Below are 13983 nucleotides of genomic sequence, written 5' to 3' on the forward strand. Positions count from 1 at the left end.
GCCGAGCCACTGGCACAGGCGGGCCGCACCGGCAGGGAGTACGTGATGCGCTCCGGCGGCGGCTTGGGGGACGCCGAGACGGGCAGCACCCAGCGGCCGGTGGCGGCGACCTCGGGGCGGTTGGGGAAGAGCGAGGCCACGTGGCCGTCGGGGCCGACGCCCAGGAGGATCTGGTCAAACACGGGCAGACCCTCGGCATCTGAAAATGGAAGTTGGGCGGTTGCCGGCAGGGAGGGCGTGCGCTTCAGACAAGAGTGTGTGAAGAGACGAGCCGGGCCTGAAGCAGGCCCACGGGCGCCCAGACCGCCGCCGCTGCCAAGCGTCGCCGCGGAAGCCGATGCTATGGGCCGCGGCGGCAAGGCGGGGCGAAGCTCACCGCGAGGCAGCACGCTGGCGGGCAGGCCCAGGAGCTGGCCCTCGTACTTGATGGCCGCCTGCTCCACTGTGAGGCCCTCTGAAATGGCCACAACCTGGGTTGTTACCAATGTGAACCCCGTGGCAAGGGAAAATGTCAACAGGCGGACTCGTTGTACAAGATTGTCGCGTTTCACTCGTATGTTGGTAACACAAACAGGCGTCGTACGGAACAACGCAAGCTAGAGCCGCAATCGCGGTCCTGCGCACAGCGTGGAGCAGCGCGCCCGGGTGCCGCAGACTGCCATGCGCAACCGAACTGAACCACGCATCCCCGTCACCCCTCACCTGCGCCGCCGGGATGGGCACGCGTGACAGCAGCGCCTCCTGCGCGCCCTTGTAGTTGCTGTCCGCGCTGCTGTGCGCCACGTTGCGCTCGTCCACGAAGAAGACCCACCACTTTGACCAGTCAACGCCCTTGACCTCCGCCAGGCCGGACAGCATGTTGAGCAGGCTGTGCAGGTTTGATGAGGGACGGCGCGCGCGAGTGGAACGGTGTGCGGAAAGGAGATGTGGTGATTGGTGTTGTGGATGTGGTTGTGCATGTGCATGTGCATGCACTACTAGTGTGCGCGCGTGCATGTGCTGAAAAGTGGCCGTCCTTGCGACAATGCTGTCATCAGGGTGCAGCGCACATGGCTAGCGAAACTGTCGGTGCCGCTATTCGAAGATCGGTGCACGTCTGCTTTACGGGCAGTCTTGCCGGTCCCCGGAGAGCGCAACGTTTGTGGTTCCCTCTGGCCCCGCTCAAAACCCGTTCAGCACTGGCGACGGCCGGCGGGTTCTGCAGCGGGGCACGCGCATGCGATGCTTGCAGATGGTGCTCGTAAGCACTTGAACGTGCTTGCTTGCGTATGCGTGCATGCATGTATACATGTTTGTGCGTGTCAACAGAGTCAGTGATGGGTATATGCAGATAGCAACCTGTGTCTGTTGCTCTGTCATCGAATTGAATCATGCGACACTGGCGAGGTATGCACTACCCCCCTGTTGCCCTGGCCAACGCATCAGGGCACCCTGCATGAGAAGCGAGGGGCGCGAGACAACGGTTAGCCCCGCCCACCTGCCGCCCGACAGCACCAGGGTGAACGAGCCCTTCGCCTTGATGGCGGCGGCCGCGGCGTCGCTCACGAGCTTGGCCAGCCCCTTGGCGGCGTTCTTGGGGGTCGCGTAAATGATGACCTGGTGGGTGGGTTGTTGTCGGTTGGTTGCGTGAGCGGGCCAGTGTCGATTCGACTTGCGCTTGGGGGGAGTTGGTGTCTTGCATCAATGCTTGCCCAGGAACACAAGGGTGCTTATGAGAAGAGAGGAAGGTGCATATGAGGTCTGTCGGTGCCGCTATTCGAAGATCGGTGCACGCCTGCTTTTCGGGCAGTCTTGCCGGTCCCCGGAGAGCGCAACGTTTGGCGTTCCCTCTGGCCCCGCTCAAAACCCGGGCGGCACTGGCGGCGGCCGGCGGGTTCTGCAGCGGGGCGGTCCTGACCACAAAACAGCTGCTAAGGCATGAGCTGCCTGCCGTGGGCCGCCGCGTGCCACCGGCGCAGGTGCTGCAGCAGCTGTTGCTCCCCCTTCCCGCAGACGCGACCCCGTCCCGGCTCCCGGAACCGCCCCTGGGCCCTGTGCCCCAGGCGCCGACATCGCCACGCGTGCCGAGGGCGTCCTCCGGCCGCGCGCCGGCGCATTCCACTCCGTCCCCTGGGCTGCCCGTCCTCGCCAGCTGCCGGGCGCACCTGCGCATCGCCCTCTCCGGGATACTGAAACTGGTGCACGTCCACATCCAGGCCCGCGCCCTTGCTGGTGCTGATGGGAGCAATGACGCCGCTAGCCATCAGGTGCGCTCCCTGCCAGAGGTTAGGGGCGCGGTCCGCATTTGGGGGGTCGGTAGGAGTCGGGCCCGCCGCGGCGGCTGCCAAAGTATCAGAGCAACTGCAGGGCGGGCGCGTCAGCGTGCTGCATTAGGCGTGGTGGCGGCGACGAAGCCGCTGCGTTCGCAGCAGGTGCTTCAAGTGGCGGCGACGCACCATAACCGGGGGGATCCCCTTCTCCCACGAAGTCTTGGGGATGACGTTGATGAACGGCTGCTCGCGCTTGGCACCGTTGCCGTTGCCGTTGGCGCGCTTCGCCGCCGGCTCGGCAACCGCACGGACCACCACTGACGCGGCAGACGAAGGGCGCTTGAAGCTCGTCAGCGGGGTCCCGTGCTGTAACAACATTCTCTCCCCTGCGCGGTAGTGCCGGCACAAGGAGCGAGAGGTGGCCTCATTGCCTAGCATCATGAGTAGGAGCGGCGGCCCAGCGCGGCCTCAAAAGAAGGATCCAACATCATTATACATCACTTCAAGCTGGCAGCCGTCGCAGTCACCAGGCTCCAGATCGCCAGCTGCCAGCATTCGGCGCCCGCACCTGCTGCGTCCGAACGAGTACAACAATTGATGATGTAGTTATATCAGGGCAGATACCCGATACTCTGGCGATACTTGGGCACACTTGTGCCCCCTGCCCAGTAAGAGGAGCGGCTGCTCGAGCACTGCTGACAAGCTCTCATCCCTCACTGCATTCCTAATCTGCTGCCGCCTTGCACCCAACATCAGCCTGCTTCCAAAATATCAACGCATCCTCAATCCATTACAAAAAAACGTTGTCCCAGGTCGTTGCCATTCACAGTCAACGGAGATGCCCAAGGCTGCGGAGCACAGCCACTGCACCTGGTGATGAACCCACGAGCTTGTGTCACCACTCCCCGCATGACAGGGCGTTTGCTTTGGAAGGGGTGACAGGCATGACAGCCATGTCAAAGACTTTCAGATTGCCATCATGTGCACGGACAGGGGCGGAGCGACTACTGCTACGATGCACGGCGCGCCTGTGGCCCGCACACCGCAGGTCAAACGCAAGTTTGACTCCTGTCTGATGCAATACTGCGCGTGCTCAAAACACAACACGTCGCAAGACCTCGCGATGGTCACAGCGCCGGCCCTGAATGAATGACACAGCCCCAAACTTAACGGTCCGCAGTGCTGACAGCTTCCACAGCTCAGCTTCCCCCCGCCTGCCCCGCCTGACAACCGTCCTCTACCCTGTGCCGGTCCCTAGCTTTCTCAGCAGCTTGTCCCTGGCCTCGTAAAACCTGATGATGTCGCAGTCCGCCGCCGCATTGCCAGTGAGGTGCGGCTTGGCGGCAGCCAGGACCGACGCGCCCACTGACGTCATCAGATCCTGGAGCAACAGCTTTCCAGGGCTGCATTCCTCCTGCTGCTGCTGCTGCTGCCGCTGCTGCTGCGGCTGCGGCTGCTGCTGCTGCTGCTGCGACGGCACCAATCGGCGTTGCTGTTGCGGTTGCTGCTGCTGAGGACGCTGATCGACGGCGGGCTCCTTGCCCCAGCTTGACTCAGGCAGGATCTGCGGGCCGCAGCTGCTGGACATTAGAATCATCGGGCCCTCCTGCGGCTGCCAAGCCGAAGCCTGCTGCTGCTGGCCTGATTGTTTCTGCGGCTGCAGCAGCTGCTGCTGCTGCTGCTGCTGCTGCTGCTGCTGCTGCTGCTGCTGCTGCTGCTGCTGCTGCTGCTGCTGCTGCTGCTGCTGCTGGGCGGAGCGCGCCATGAGCTCCACCCACTGCTGAAAGTCCCTCTGCAGGCGCAGCCGGCTCCCCTCCAGCAGGTTCTGCAGGTGCTGCACCTCCCCCTTGAGCTGCCGCAGCCGGTCAAACGCGGAGGTGTAAGCGGCGCGCTCCTGCGGGCCGGAGGGTCAAACGGGTTGCGAGCGGCACGCGAGGCGCCGCGGGGATCCAGGCCAAGCACGTGGGGAGGCCTCGACGAAGCGTTCGACGGCCTGCTCCTGGCGCCAGCTGGCGCTGTCGAGTTTGGCCGCAACGGCCCCAAAAACGAAGTTCTGCAGCTGCCTCTTTGCACGAATTGGTAGTCTCCGGCTGTGAGGCTCACCGTTTCTATGCCCCCTTTGCAGCGCTCCTCCTCTGGGTCGGGCGCCGCCAGCTCGACGGCCGGGTCGCGGCCGCCAGCAACACCTAGAAATCCAAAGGAGAAGCCGCCGCCGCTTGCAAGTTGCAATCCATTGTATACGTGGGGTGCTGCGGGCGCAGCTCATGCAAACCCGAATGCTGCACCAGCCGCCTCCTGCGCTGCTTCCCATTACGCCCCGCCTGCGCCCCGCGACTCACATGCCGCGGAGCGCTGCATGCGCCGCTGCTCCAGCTCGGCGCGCAGCTGCCCGATGCGCGCCTTTGCCGCGTTGACGGCCGCGCCCATGGCCTTCGCCTCGTCGTACTTTGCTTTCAGGAGGCACTTATTCTCCTCTATGGCCTGTGAAATTGGGGACATGGTGGCAACATGCATCAAGTGGGGTGAGTTGGTGGGCTGCCTGCAGTGTCCAGCAGGGGTGGATCGCAGGGTACGTGAGGTGCAAGGTCAGTCAAGGGGTGGATCGCAGGGTGCGTAAGGTGCATGCTTGTTGGGGCTTGCATTGGCAAGATATGCGGTCGCACATCATTTGAAGCCTGGGCGCTCGGTGTGTGTGCAGGCGGTCGCGAAACCTCTGGCGCTGGCGTCGTTTTTGTGCCTGGCACTCCCAGCAAAAAGCAGGCTCAGTTGCACCAGGCGCATGGCGGAAGCTGTTGCCTCACCTCGTTGTGTTTGTAGCTCTTCCTGAAAGCTTCAAAGGCCTTGTTCCTGTCAGACAGCAGGTGCACGTCCAGCAGCGCAGACAGCACCTCGCAGCCGCCCCCATGGCGTGCCTGCTGCTGCTGATGCTGCTGGTCTCCGGTCTGCACCTGGTCGCTAGAGCTCTCACTGTCTTGGCCGCCCGCCACGGCTCCCTTCCCCGGGCTACCGCCGCCCCCGCAGCCAGGCTGCGCGCCAGGCAGCTGCAGCGCCGGCCGCCCGCCCGCGGCCTGGTGGCGCACGCCCACCAGGAGCGCTATCTCGCTGTCCCTCTGCTGCACCTGCAGCCGCAGCTTGCGCAGCTGCGAGCGCAGGTCGTCGCTGACGTCATCGCCCGGCTCCGCCCGGCCCCCCAGCCGCCCTGCGGCAGCACCGGCGTCGCTCGTACCGCCAGTCAAAGAAGCGCCTGTGGGTTTGACCGGGGCTTGCGCGCCTCCCGGTCCATTGGGTGGCGCATCGGCCGGTGCAGGGCCGCCCGGCGCGGGCGTGCTGCCCTGCCGCACAAACCTCCGCAGGATGTCAAAGCCTGCGTCGGCAGCACCGTGACGCGGCATTGTCATCAGCGCCGTCGTGCAATGCGGCAGCTGGCCCTCTGAAACCGGCGGCCGCCGTGCATGCATCTACCCTGCATACAAGAGCCAGCCAGTCGGCCCCTGCCAGTTTCTTGGCCAGGGTTCAGGCTTCAAAATCCTCGTCATTGAAAACCCCAGGGTTTTGAACCCTCAAGCTCACACGCGCGGATCGTCATCAGATCTCCCCCCGCCGCGAGGGCCGTGCCCTCGCCGCCGTCCGCGCAGAAGGCCGCCACCTGCGCCTCCAGGCGCGCCAGCTCGTCCGGCGTGAGGGGGCCGCGCTCGGGGCCGCCCCTCAGCAGGTGGAGCTCGTCCTTGAGGTCGCGGATCTGGGGACAGCGAGGCATTGTCACCCGGTGAGCTTTTGGTGAAGGCGGCTTGTTCAACACTGGGGGCTGTCTTTGCCTAGTGAGGCTCCAAGCAGTGGGTGACCAGACTCATGGCGGGCCGTCTGCAGCAGCTGTTCAAGCGCGCCTGCATGCAGGCGGCCATGCATGCAGGCGGCATCCTCGTCCCCTGGCCAACACGGTGTTGAGCGATCAACCCTCACGGCTGCCCCCCTCCCCATTGCGTGCCAGGAAGTTGGCTCTCAAAGACAAACGACTCAAGCACAAACGCCCCACCTCCTGCTTCAGGCGCCGTATAATGGCGGCGGGGTCGAGCTCCTCGTTGACGCGCAGCTCATTAGTCACCATGGCCACGCGCTGCGCGAAGCGGCACGTGCTGATGGACTCGTCGAGCTGCGCATCGTGGGGGCGCGTGGTGGGGCAGCGGGCAATCAGGTTGTCGTCACAGCGAGGTCGGTTGTCGATGAGATGACACGATCGGGGCTGCTGGAGTCAGAGAGCAAGTGCTTCCTGTGAAGGCCAGGTGAAATGTGTTGCCAAGAGCAAGAAGCGAGCAAGGCGATTTTGACACGCAACGGCGCCGCACGTGCAGCAAAGCGCCATGATTTGTACTGTATTGGGTGTGTGTGTGTGGGCGGGGGGTATGGTTGTGTGGGGGGCAAGGGGGTAGAGTATGTGTATGTATGTCCCGACCAGCCTTGCCTGCGCCTGCTCTGAATTGACGGTCGCAACCATGACTGTGCGGCAGTTGCCGCCCAGCGAGTCGCGCAACACCATGGTCATGAGGGAGTTGCGGTACGGCACATGAACCCTGCGATTGTGTGTTGGTTTGTATGCGTGTGTGCGTGTGTGCGTGTGTGCATGTGTGTGCACGCGTGCACGCGCACGTGCACATATGTATGCACGTGAGAGGATAGCAAGGCCATAGTTTGCCCACATAAGCTGCGAAGCCCTAAAAGCACCAGTCAAAAGCAGGCGAGAGCCCGCCGCGTCAACCCAACCCGGTGTTCTCAGGAATGTTGCACCAACCGGCTGCAAGCTACCATAATGGTTCAGCCACCGGGCTGGCCATGCCAGGGAGGCGGGCGACCCTCACCTGCCTATGCCGGCGCTCATCTCCTGCAGCGCAACAATGACCTGCTCCAGGTAGTGCAGGGACAGGTTGATGTACCTGCCAGTGGGGGGTCACACATGCGCGCTCCCCTCACATGCAAGAATCTCCCGCCGTACAGCGGGCACGCTCTGAGTCCCATGCACATTTGCATGGGACTCAGAGCGAGCCCTCAAAACGCTGCTTCTTTGGCAGCTGAGGCAAGGCCGGCGCGATCGCTGGCTGGGATGGGCAGGGGCCGAAGGTAGCTGGGACAGCGCAAGGATTGTCCGCGCAGCAGGGTGATATGATACCCATCACGGCTGCGCCGCACCCATGCGCCGCACGCGCAACACGCCCGGCCTTGCTGGGCAGGCCAGCACCACCCGCGCTGCTGCGGCTGTTTGTTCTGCAATACCGCCCCTTCTCGTCCTACCCCTAGCCCACCTTGCCTCCTTCAGGACCGCCCCCTCTGACCCAGTCTTGCCCACCCTCTCAGACCCCGCCAGGTCCACCAAGTTGAGCTTTGACCGCCGCACACGCGCGTCGAGCGCGCCGCCGCCGCCGCCGCCCCGCCGCCGCGCCTCGAGGGATACCGTGAAGACGCAGTGGGAGCGCGACGACGCCTGGTTCATGGGGGTCTCGCTGATGGTGCGGTTGGTGTCCCCCAGGAACAACTGTTTTGTGTGTGTGATTGTGTGCGTTTGTGTGTGTGTGTGAGAGAGATGGGGTGTGTACATGTGTGTATGTGTGATATGGTGTGAGCCTCAATGTATGTGATGGTGTAGAATGTTGTGTGGAGAAGGAGCCAATGGATTGGGGGAGCATTCAAGGCGCCTGGCTGGTCTGTCAGGGCTTGGGCGGCCTCGGATGCGCCTGCTTGGGCTTTGCAGGCGGGTGCTACGCAGAGCAAACTGACAACGCGTACGTAGCCGCCGGGATCCCTCTGCCAGCCGGCTTTCGCACACACTCACAGCCAACGTTTGCGTATTATTGTGCCTGATCGCTGCGCAGCCAACCCCGTGCAATTGCCAGAGCACCTGGGTGCGAGCGAGGCGGCCCCCCTGCCCATCCCATTTGCACCCTCTGAGCGCACGCACCAGGTTGAGCGCCTCCTCCTCAGACGCGGCCCGGTGGGTGGACAGGTTGCGAAGGTGGATGCGCCCCTCCTCGTCTTCCTGGATCGTGACCTGCGCGTTCAAATGGGGGCCGCGACAGGTGGCGGGGGATTGAGCGATCCAGCTTGTGCACGTCCATGCTAGCCACGCTTGCTGGCTGCTCGCGGGGCGCCCTCCACATGCTGCCCCTGATCACCACGCCTTCTACTATTCAATAAACAAACCAAACAAGCTCCCCTTCCGGCGCCTCACACAAGATCACCCTCCACCAGGCCGGCCGCCTCGCCCAGCAAGCAAAGCGGCCCAGACCACGCCCTCGCCTGCGGCATGTCCTCGAGCTGCGCCACCTCCCGCGCCGGGTCAAGCAGGTCGTACCCAACCTCGTTGTAGATTTCGAGGTACGACACCAGCACCTGGGGTGGCGTAAATATTGAGCCGTGGACAGGCACGAGGTTGCATGAGACGAGGCGGCTTGCTGGCAATATGCTCTGAGCCTTTTTGCGTCTGCGGCTTTTAAACAACGCTGAGCATTAGAGGTCCGGCGTCGCACACACGCAGGCGGCAGCTGGGCCGCGCTGGCTTCGAAACCTATGCATTGCGGCGCGCCCGCCCCACCTGGTACTCAAAGTCGGCCCGCTGTGCTATCTCTGCGTACATTGCGCTGAGCGCCCTGGGGATGACGCCGCGGTCGGCGTAGCGCTCCGCGCCGCCGGTGATGGTGAAGGTCTTGCCGCTGCCCGTCTGGCCGTATGCAAACAGGGTCGCGTTGTACCTGTGCTCAGGGGTCCCGAGTACGCCATGCACGTGGGTTTAATGTGCTGAGTAATACGGTATTGCGGGACGCTTCAGACGTGGAAAGGTGGGGGCCAAGCAGTCGCGCGGCACGCGCGCCTGCTGTACAGAGGTTCAGGTGTCTCTGCTGCTCAACAACAGCAACCGGCTGCGATCGTCGGCTTGTAAGGGGATGACGTGACGGCTGACACCAATACCCGGGCCCGCCCCCGCGTGGCACCCACCCCTCGAGGGCGGCGCCGACCAGGGGCCGCGCGGTGCGCTCGAACACCTCGTCCTGCTTTGCATCCGGCAGCAGCACGCCGTCAAACTGGAAGCGGAACCGCTCGCGCGAGTTGTTGACCGGCCTGATTTGGAGGGCAGCATACAGGTGTACGCGCAGGGGTTGGGCCGTCGCTGTTGGTGCCGGCCCCGCTGGGCGCGTCTGGTGGTCATCCCGGCGCAACGCAAGCGGCGGCGCTGCGTCGATGCATCCGCACAACTCGTCAGGCCACACCCGCCGGGGTGGCTTTGCTCCAGGGACCCTATGACAAACTCAGGGCGCCGCACCCCGCGACAGCGTCCTTTGGAATGTTGAACTCGACACTGCCGTCGGCCGCATCTAGCAGCAGCCGAGGGGACGGCCGCGCGACCGGTCGCACGCGCAGGAAGATAGAGATGTTGCTGGCCGCAACGTTGCGGGCGTCGCCGGCACCGACGAGGGCGCTGCTGCTGCTGCTGCTGCCGGCCAACCCAGACCTGTCCGGCTCATCGCGGCTGTCGTGACTCGCAGAGTTTTGATGTTCGTGCGCCGGGTCTCCAGTGCGGTCGACAGCAGCTGCAGCGGCACCGCGGAACAGTCCACGCCGCTGCTCCTCCGCGACTGCACCATCGGCTCTGCTGCTGCCGCCGCCGCTCAGCTCCATCGATTGCACGGCGTGGACTGGATCAGCTCCTAAAGCTCTGGTCCTTCGCACTTGCGAGAGCCGCTGGTCAAGAGGCTATGCATCAGTGCATGCTGGTCAAGAGTGCCCGATGTGCGCCTGCCAGATCAGTGTTCATTCCCCTCATGGACCGGCAGCAAAAAACACGCGTCAAACTGCAAAAGCTGTCGTGTCAGCGAATCGCATGCAAACTCGACAACTTTACTAAACGGCACACTCCTTACTCATGCCCCGAAGCTGCCCCACACTGGGCCACAACCGCGGCGTCACACCCGAGCTTGACTCCGCGCCAGAGCCAGCGAGACGCACATTCAAGTAGGTTGGCTATCAGTGGCCTCGCAGGGCGGACCAGGCACTGCGTGTGCAGTTCTTCGTTGACTATGGTTGGTGCCGAGCCTAGCTCTCCCTGACGGCCGGGAGGCATGTGGCAGTCTCACGGCAGTATGATGGGTAATCTAGGCCCCGGCCAGGCAGGCGGCGGGCCTTTTGGGGCAGGCCCTGGCCAGGGCCCCGATTCGCTGCAGATCGACGTCGGGTTCCCGGTGTATGACAACTTCCTGGTGCCAGGCAGCAGGCAGCAGACTCATCAGGGTGCCAAGCAGCATGGCGCGCCGCGGAGGCCCGATCGGGGCAGCTCGGGTGAGTTTGCCCGCCAAAGTTTTGGCCGCCCCGCGGGCCGCAAGCGTGGGCTCCCCTCTGAGCAACTTCACGTGTATCCCAAGCAGGGAGACGTCAGAAGAACTACCGCAGGCTATGGGAGCAGATCAAGGCTGTGGGCCGGGGGGATTGTCTAGACGCGGACGGCCGCGGGGGTCTCCCAGGACCCGAACTCTCCGTCGAGGAGCTTGTCCGCCTGGTAGCCAGGCTGCCGCCGGACGCCCCGTGCGTGCCGCACGTGGGGCCGTCGTTGCAGTACCTCGACAGCCGGGCCTTTGCCGCGTTCATGAAGGACCTGGCCAAGAACGGCCACGTCGCGCGCGCGATGGAGCTCTTTGATTGGATCAAGGATCTCAGCCCTGTGCACGACCTGGCGGCGCTTGCAGATGTCTACAGTGAGCATAAAGGGGCTGGGACGCATGATCAATCAAAATGGTGGCGGTTGGGCGGCCCGGAGGCCGCGCGCGTATAGCCAGAGCGCTGGCGGCCTGCAATCGCCGGTCTTCACTCCCTTGAAACACGCAGCTGATTGCAGAGTACAGATCGCGCCAGTAGGGGAGCCGCTGCTTTGACTTGGCACCTGGCCGGCGCGGTCAAACACGGGCGCAGTTGGATCGCAGGGAAGCCGCACCACACGCGCTGGCGTGCGCTAGCAGCGAGCGCCTGGGCCTACCCATCGATGTCCTCTGACTGTCAATCAAGTACGCATCTGTGCGCCTCCCCCCCCCCCCTCGCCACGCGCACTCCGCAGCGTACACCACCGCCATCAACAACGCCGGCCAGGCGCAGCAGCTGCGCCGCGCGCTCGAGCTGGTGGGGGAGATGCGCACGCGGGGCATCCAGTGCAACGTGCACACTTACAGCGCGCTTATGAATGTGTGCATCAAGGTGAGTGGGCACGACGGCGCACGTCGTGGCAGCGGCTGCCTGCTAGTGGGCTGCTGCGGACGCTGCGTTGAAGGGCGCGAGGCATGAGGGTCGCAGCAGTAAGTGGTGGCTGCAGCAACCGGGTAAACGGTGGCTGAGAGCGGCGCGCGGCTGGCGCAGCCCCCCAGCAGCGGCGGCAGGAGCAGCAGCAACGCGGCGCCCGGCCCCACCACCTCCCAACCGCGCCTGCCCTGGCGCCACGCCGCACCCGGCCCCGCCCCGCCAGTGCGACGCCTGCGAGCTGGCGCTCGACGTCTTCAAGGAGATGCGCGCCGACGGCGTGCGGCCCAACGTGGTGACCTACAACACCCTTGTCGACGTGTTCGGCAAGATCGGGCAGTGGGAGCGCGCCGTGCGCGTGCTCGACGACATGTCGCAGGACGTGAGCAGGCCGGGGCGGGCGGGGAACGGGCGGGAGCCGCGCGGCCCGCGGCGGGCGGGGCGCCTGGGGGCACGGTCGAGCTGGTCGGCGCCGGGCGTCGGCCGCGAGCCCGGCGGGGGGCCCACGAGCGCGGCGCTGATGTTCCTTTTGTTCCGCACGGACAGGGGCTGGAGCCGGAGGTGCGGACGTTCAACACAGCGATCATCGCCTGCAACATGTGCGGCCAGCCGCTGGAGGCGCTCAAGGTGGGGCCGCGGCGCGGCGCGGGGCGTCGTTCGGGCCCCTGGGACGGGCGCCCCGCCTTGCCTTTTCCCTTGCAAGCACGCGTGTGCGCAGGAGCAGCGGCGCCGGCCGTGCCGGCCCTGCCCGACATGCGTGCGCGCCGTACCGCGGTTTACGCCGGCCCCGCCAGGTGTACCAGCGGCTGCTGGAGGCGGGCCTGCAGCCAATCAGCACCACCTACACCGCGCTCATCAGCGCCTACGCAAAGGGCGGCAACCTGGACCGCGCCCTGGACACGTTCAAGCAGATGGTGCGCGTGCGCGCGCAGGGCCGTCTGCGGGGCCCGCAGTGCTGGGCAGACTCTGAAAGGGGTCGGGTTGGGGGTTGCGGGCTGGGTTGCTTCTGCTGGGCCCATCATGCGGCCTGGTGCCAGGCGCAGCGGGGCCCCACTGGCGCTGGCTTCTGCGGTGTAAATGCAAGCTCCGCCGAGCCTCGACCAAAGTTGCCGTCGCCGCGCCCCTTGCGCCTGCGTTTTCGGCCGCAGGTGCGCGAGGGCTGCGAGCGCAGCGTGATCACCTACAGCGCGCTGATCAACGCCTGCGAGAAGGCCAGCCAGTGGGAGCTAGCGCTGCAGCTGTTTGAGCGCATGCAGCAGGAGGGCATCGCGCCCAACACGGTCACGTACAACTCCCTCATCACAGCCTGCACGCAGGGTGAGGACGGCACGGGCTGTGCAGGCGACCGGGAGCGGTCGCATCGGCATACCACCCCTGGCTGCGGCTGCACCTGTGACGCGCGGCCCGCTGCCTCAGCCCTTCCCCAATTTGACCCTTGCCGCCCCTCTTGACCTCCTTTTTGACTGTTTCATCCTTGACTCCGCCTGGGCTATCTCGCTCACCTGATATGCTCCGCCTTGCTCCCTCTAACCAACTTCCCCATGAACAGGCAGCCAGTGGGAGAAGGCGTCCGAGGTTTTTGACCACATGCGCTTCCACAACTGCCGCCCCGACACGGTCACCTACTCCGCGCTCATCGGGGCCCTGGAGAAGGGCGGCCAGTGGCTGCGCGCCGTCAAGGCGTTTGAGCAGATGCAGGGGCAGGGCTGCCGGCCCGACAGCAGCATCTACCAGTCCATGGTTGACATGCTCTGGCAGAGCGGCGTCGCGTGGCTGCAGGCGCGCGCGCTGCAGCTGTACGCGGCGGCCGCGCGCAGCTGGCAATTCCGGTTCACGGTGCAGCAGGCGAGCCCGGCGGATGCCGGGCTGGTTGAATTCATAGTGCCGGCCTCCACGGCCAGCGTGGCGGTGCTCAGCACGCAGCGCTGGCTCGTCGAGCTCCGTGCGGCGCTCGACCGCGACGGCGCGCTGCTGCTCTCGGGCGGCGGCAGCGGCGGCGCGTGCGAGCGCGTCGCGGTCAGCCTGGGGCGCGGGCGGCACACGCGGGAGCAGGGGTGCGGCAACATCCGGCGCGCGCTGTTTGCGTTGCTGGAGGCGTTGGGCGCACCGCTCAGGTGTGTGTGCGGGCAAGTTGTTACCGGTTGGGGCAGAAACGCACATGCTTGCCACATAGTTTATACATGGCCGGCATGCGCAGGAAGCATATAAGCAAACGGGGAGATTCTCGAGCGACTCCATTAACGCGACGCGCGCGTGCTGTGGGAAAGACGTTGTGCACACGCCGCTGCAACCATCCCCTGTCGGGCGAGCTGACGCTAAGGCCGCCCCTCTCACAACGAATTGGGCGCATTCGCGCAGGCCGACGGAGCCCGGCGCGGCGGGTGGCGCCGTGACCCTTGAGGCTCCTATGGCCGCCTTCACCCAGTGGCTCGCCGGCCCCGACCTGCCGCAGGCGCTCAGCGCGCTGCTG

The 13983-nt window shown here is 65.3% G+C and overlaps 3 protein-coding genes across 3 annotated transcripts in view; 1 reads left to right on the forward strand and 2 right to left on the reverse strand.

Annotated features, from left to right (window-relative positions):
• MNEG_2774 (6-phosphogluconolactonase) overlaps window positions 1–2627 on the reverse strand; it is a gene marked incomplete at both ends in the record, with an annotated part of 8819 nt that extends 6192 nt beyond the window's left edge. The window contains 6 exons of the mRNA XM_014048749.1: window positions 30–199; window positions 377–470; window positions 703–868; window positions 1478–1596; window positions 2145–2255; window positions 2436–2627. Of these exons, the coding sequence (XP_013904203.1) occupies window positions 30–199; window positions 377–470; window positions 703–868; window positions 1478–1596; window positions 2145–2255; window positions 2436–2627 (852 nt within the window). The remainder of the gene's footprint in view (window positions 1–29; window positions 200–376; window positions 471–702; window positions 869–1477; window positions 1597–2144; window positions 2256–2435) is intronic.
• Window positions 2628–3486: 859 nt separating this feature from the next.
• MNEG_2775 (Kinesin-like protein KIF6) lies at window positions 3487–9911 on the reverse strand (the record flags this gene model as incomplete). The annotated part of the gene is made up of 14 exons (XM_014048750.1): window positions 3487–4143; window positions 4353–4435; window positions 4589–4730; window positions 5051–5613; window positions 5820–5988; window positions 6283–6399; window positions 6745–6817; window positions 7103–7177; window positions 7544–7773; window positions 8197–8286; window positions 8595–8627; window positions 8830–8986; window positions 9231–9353; window positions 9556–9911. 14 exons carry the CDS (start codon window positions 9909–9911, stop codon window positions 3487–3489), a joined length of 2868 nt encoding a protein of 955 aa, XP_013904204.1.
• A 621-nt stretch (window positions 9912–10532) lies between these two features.
• Window positions 10533–13826, forward strand: MNEG_2776 (Pentatricopeptide repeat-containing protein; the record flags this gene model as incomplete). Its single annotated transcript, XM_014048751.1, has 9 exons — window positions 10533–10568; window positions 10843–10981; window positions 11338–11474; window positions 11740–11895; window positions 12060–12140; window positions 12308–12427; window positions 12662–12830; window positions 13063–13627; window positions 13823–13826. The coding sequence occupies 9 exons, from the start codon at window positions 10533–10535 to the stop codon at window positions 13824–13826; spliced, it is 1407 nt and encodes a 468-aa protein (XP_013904205.1).
• Between the last annotated feature and the right edge of the window lie 157 nt (window positions 13827–13983).

This window comes from Monoraphidium neglectum (genome assembly GCF_000611645.1).
Source record: "Monoraphidium neglectum strain SAG 48.87 unplaced genomic scaffold scaffold00325, whole genome shotgun sequence".
Taxonomy (NCBI): Eukaryota; Viridiplantae; Chlorophyta; class Chlorophyceae; order Sphaeropleales; family Selenastraceae; genus Monoraphidium; species Monoraphidium neglectum.